The sequence below is a fragment of the Phyllopteryx taeniolatus genome, chromosome 6 (genome assembly GCF_024500385.1).
Source record: "Phyllopteryx taeniolatus isolate TA_2022b chromosome 6, UOR_Ptae_1.2, whole genome shotgun sequence".
NCBI classification, from domain to species: Eukaryota; Metazoa; Chordata; class Actinopteri; order Syngnathiformes; family Syngnathidae; genus Phyllopteryx; species Phyllopteryx taeniolatus.
Genome location: NC_084507.1, coordinates 31,237,538 through 31,242,688, shown reverse-complemented (window position 1 = coordinate 31,242,688; position 5,151 = coordinate 31,237,538). Strand labels below are relative to the sequence as shown.

Below are 5,151 nucleotides of genomic sequence, written 5' to 3'. Positions count from 1 at the left end.
CCCCGCCCCCGTAGTGCCCCCCCCCCCCCCCCGGCCCTCTCGCCCCTCATATAAACGCGCAGTAGGCAAAGCCCCAGCAAGCAGCGTGGCACCGCGCGTCGGCAGCATGACGCTCACCTCATCTCGCTCGCAAATGCGGCAGTGACTGAAGCCGAGTTCGAAGAAGCCGCAATTGTTCGTCGGGACCGACGCGACCGCGATGATGTCCGGCGTGCGCCCGCAGTCGGAGATCCACCGCTGGAGCATCAGCGAGCCGGCCGCGAGCCGCCCGCTCCCGGACGGCGTGCCCGCCTACATGTCCCGCTCCAAGTCGTGCGCCAGCTCCGCCGGAGACTCGGACGGAGGCAGCGGCCGCGCCGGGCGCACCAGCCGCGCCTCCTCGTCCGACTCGGTCATCTCCGCCGACGCGCTCGAGCCGTACCGGGTGGCGCTGCTCGGGGCCGGCGGCGTCGGGAAGAGCGCCTTCGCCCGCATCTTCTCCGGGGCCGCCGACAGCATGGACAGCGACGACTGCGAGCTGTGCGGAGGTGAGAAGGGAGGGGGAGGTTGGGGCTGATCTCTCCCGCAAATACGAAAAAAAAAAAAACATCTCGCACAAACAAAGAAAAACTCTCACCAAAACACACGCGCACACACCAAAAACACAAACACATCTCACTTACAGCTTTGTTGAATTGTGGCCTGTAAGCGACGATTTATGGTGATAACCCCTTTACTACTGTGTTGGGTCATTGACAAATTGGGCTTTCGTTCCCACCGCAGGAGCGCAACGCCGTCGTAAACCGAGGACCCCCCCCCCCCCCCCCCCCCCCCTCCTTCCCTATCGATAAATATTCGACACACCTGAGATACAATGGCGACTAAGTGCTAAACATTTCAAATGAATTGTCCAATGACAATGTATATTTTTGGGCTCAGATGAAGTGCACGAGAGGGACGTTGACGTGGACGGAGAGGCAGCCACCATCACGCTGTTGGACACGTGGGATGCAGAGGTGAGTCAGCCATAGCTACATGGGGCCGGGGCCCAACTGTGTGAGTGCCCCCCCCCCCCATCAGACACACACGCACACACATACACCACACCCATCGTACTGCTTACCCACAACGTGCGTGTGCGTTTGTTTGTTTTCAGAGCGACAGCGACTGCGCGGAGGAAAGCTACATGCGGTCGGCCGACGCCTTCCTGCTGCTGTACTCCATAACCGACCGGGCGTCCTTCCTGCGGGCGTCGGAGCTGCGCATCAGCCTGCGCCGCCTTCGCCCCGCCCGACACACGCCCATCATCCTGGTGGGCAACAAGTGTGACCTGGTGCGACGCAGGGAAGTTTCCACCAACGGTGAGAAACCTCCAATTCTACACCTGTGAAGGTTTTTGTTTTGTTTTTTAATCTACGCGGCTCAATTGTCCTTTGATTCAGGCACGAGGTTGGTTATAAGTATAAGTGAATAAAGAACAGCTTCAGTTCAAATGAAACATTTTTTTTTTTGTATCTGTATTTTTTTTTTTTTGTAACCGCACACTGGCACAACTATTTGGATGTATACATTCACAAGGTCGGGCATAACCGCACGCTCTTTCTGAAACTATCCCACTTGAGTTGAAATGGTGAAGTTGTTTTCTAAAAGGTGCACACAGTCCAATATGTAGACTGCTGTGTGGTCTGTAGGTGGCAAACCCTCCAAATTCTCGAATGAGCGGGGATATACCGCCGGGAAGCGTTTGTGGATTCCCCTCTGGAAAAAAAGGAAAAATAGTTGCAAAACCAAATGTGCGAATACGTGAATCGACGGGTGCCATCCATTCTCCATCCATCCATTTTCTTTTACCGCTTCTCCTGACGCGGGTCGCGGGCCTGCCGGGAGCCTATCCCAGCTATCTTGAGGCGGGGCACACCCTGAACCGGTCGCCGGCCAATCGTATCGGAATTTTCACGAAAACTAAAACAAATGCATCTTAGTGTTGTGGCGATTTTTGATTTTTTTTCATGACGAATGGCTGAAATGTTATGAGAATGACGCATATGTAGGTATGCGCACGTCAATATGCCGTTTTTTTTTTTTTTTTTTTTCTGAATTAACGCGGAACGTTTGGCCTCCAGAGGGCCGTGTCTGCGCCGCCGTCTTGGACTGCAAGTTCATCGAGACGTCGGCCGCCGTGCAGCACAACGTGTGGGAGGCCTTCCGCGGCGTCGTGCGCCAGCTGCGCCTGCGCCGGGACTGCCGGGACGCCAAACGCCGGTCCCGCCCCCGCCCCCGCCGTGAGAGCCTCCCCGCCAAGGTCAAGCGATTTCTCGACAAGATGGTGGCCAGGAACAATCCCGGCGTGGCCTTCTGGCTCAAATCCAAATCCTGCCACGACTTGTCAGTTCTGTAGGAGAAGATCCGACACTCGGCGGAAGGACTGCGTGGGAACGCTACGACGAGGTGCGTTCGAGAACGCTTGGACGGACGACGTTTGCTGTTTACAATCAACCGATGGCGCCAACATGTGCGTGTTTCAAAAACTTCTCTTGCTGTCTGTCTTCATTTGGATTTGTGGAAGTCTTTTGATAGGAACACAAGCTGCAGCGGACGAGGTGCGGTGCAGCCCGCAGATGACATTGACGCTCACAAAACTGGCTTTTTAATAAAACAGTTCTTCGGTTCGTGTGAGAGGTTTTTTTCTTGTGAGAGTTATTCCTTTGTGTCAGATTTTATTTATTTTTTACATGTGAAAGGTAATTGTGTGTGACAGAGGTATTTCTTCGTGTGAGAGTGTGTGTTGTGTGAGAGAGATGTTTTTAATGTGAGAGAATTATTGCCATGAGAGTTATTTCTTCGTGTGAGAGGTATTTTCGCATGCGAGAGTCTTTGTGTGTGAGACAGGTAATTCTATGTGCGAGAGGTATTTTTTGTGAGAGTTTTATGTGCAAGAGATTTCTGTGTGTTTTTTAGTTTGTTTTCCTTTAGTGTGGGAGAGTGTTTTTTGTTTTTTTATATTTGAGATGTGTGTGTGTGTGTGTGTGAGAGAGAGGCCTATAAAGCAGTTGATACGGCGCAACTTCGTGTCATGTTGCCACTTTTACGTAGCTTAACGTGTTGAAATAAAGAACAACGAGAAGAAAGTCTCCTTTGTGTGTCTGTACTGCATGTTTTTTTTTTTTCCCATACACGAGTGTTACAGCGTGTGCGTCATATTTGACACAATGTTGTCGTCACATGAGAAACCCTAAAAATAACGAGCCGCCGATGACTCACGGGGTGACGATAACGTGGCAGCGAATATTGAAAAGATCAAATGAGCGAGCGATCGGGAGCTCAAGGTTTGAAGGGAGATTCGGGTCCCCGGCGTGAAAACAAATTGGAGAAAAATGTTGCCACGGTAACACTCACAGGATTTATAGAGAGCCGTGTGAGCACTTATTCCTTGCCCTTGATTTACACCTTAAGGTCCATGTACTAGTACACCCGTTGGCCTCACTAGTAAGACAACACTGAAAAAAGTTCAAGTGCAGTAGTTGTCAAGTGCTTGCTACTAGTACAACTAGTGACATTATACAATTCCTCTCATGAAGCATTTGAGCATTTATTGTCAGTGCACTAGTTGACAACTGTCTGCCACTACTACTACCGGTGACATTATAAAATTCTCGTTAACATCTAGTGCTTCACTGTAGTAGTACTAATAGCACGCAATTGTCAACTTTTGCAGAGTTTTGTAACCTGTACTTGTCCTACTAGTATGCCAAAGTGACCCTACGAGGGAGGACCGAGAGCATACTAGTACATGGACCCTAAGGTTGATATCAAGGACATATAATAAATGTTTTGTGTGCGGGCGTGTGTGTTGTCGAACAGAAGGTGTTTGCGCGTTGTGACATAATCCGGCCGAACTGGCGGCTCCCGTGCGAGGCGTCGACAGTGCGACTTTGCGTGTGAATGTTTTGCAAAGCGCCGGTGACTCATTGGCAGGCCGCGCAGTTGAGGATTCGCACACATTTTCGCCCGCTTCTTCCTCCCCCGCAGGATGTTGGCCAGATAACGATGGCGATGTTTTGACGCGGAAATAAAACGCGGCGAACGCGTTTTTGGGGGTGCTTTTTTTTCTTTTTCTTTTAGAAAAGTGTGGGTTGAAACGTAATATTTCGACCCAAAAAATACAGTGCCCCCTGCACGGCTCAAAAATGCTTTTGATCGCCCACATTTCTCACACCTCCCCTTTGCTGGCTTGTGAGCAAGCGGCACAAGCTACACAGAGCTAACCGTTCATGTGGCAAGCGAGCGTATTCGTGAGGGATGTCCCGATCACATTTTTTTGTACCGAGTCTGCATTCCGAGCCTTTGATTTTAAGTATCTGCCGTTACATAAAACAAACAAAACTCAACATTGATAGTTACAAGAACAACCTAAAAATACATTAGTAAAAAATAACATTATAATATAATACATTTTAAATTAAAAAAAAAATATAGATTTAGAAAATGGAAAGAATTTTGGCAATCCTAATTGACCTAAAACAGGAACATTTCAGTTTGATTTCATGTCAGACAGTCAGGAGGATGACTGTATCTGCTGCTCCTGCTGTGCGCGCCTTGGCCTCTTAGGGGCAGTGTGGTACGATGCATGCATGGAGCTACACGTTTGCAGTAAAAAGAATAGAAGAAGAACGTCGCGCTAAAACATTAATTTAACCCGTTTTTCACAGATTAGGAAGAATATATGTCAGTGAGTATTGTTACATTACCTGTCTGGATGTGTTACTACAGAGCCTGTGTGTAGTTATTTGTTATTTGAAGGTACAGCCCACCCGTGATGTAATGCTAATTCTAGTTAGCCCGTCAATGGGGGTTTCCATTGACTGTTAGCATTAAGTTGGCGATTTCTAAAACGATCATGTGTTTCTTGTACTATATATAATATATATTAATATATAGTTCGTGTAATTCTTTTTGTTGCGTGTTTAGTTTAACAGTAAAGTACACTTGGAGTGTCATGAAACAGTTTAAAGCGCGCTCAGGGAGGCCAGAGACTACTTGTGAGTGTCACGGACACACAGCAACACGGAGGGTGAGTTCGGGAATTAACACCAAGCGCGCTCTCGACGCTCCAAACTTTTGGACACTCGGAGCGTTGTTGGAGCGTCCCGTTCGGTTCTTCAGACAGAGCGG

General features: G+C 49.2%; 1 protein-coding gene across 1 annotated transcript; it reads left to right on the top strand.

Annotated features, from left to right (window-relative positions):
- The first annotated feature begins 51 nt into the window (after positions 1 to 51).
- Positions 52 to 2,655, top strand: gem (GTP binding protein overexpressed in skeletal muscle). The gene is made up of 4 exons (XM_061777783.1): positions 52 to 527; positions 919 to 995; positions 1,136 to 1,340; positions 2,103 to 2,655. Exons 1-4 carry the CDS (start codon positions 200 to 202, stop codon positions 2,375 to 2,377), a joined length of 885 nt encoding a protein of 294 aa, XP_061633767.1. The 5' UTR covers positions 52 to 199; the 3' UTR covers positions 2,378 to 2,655.
- Positions 2,656 to 5,151: the final 2,496 nt, after the last annotated feature.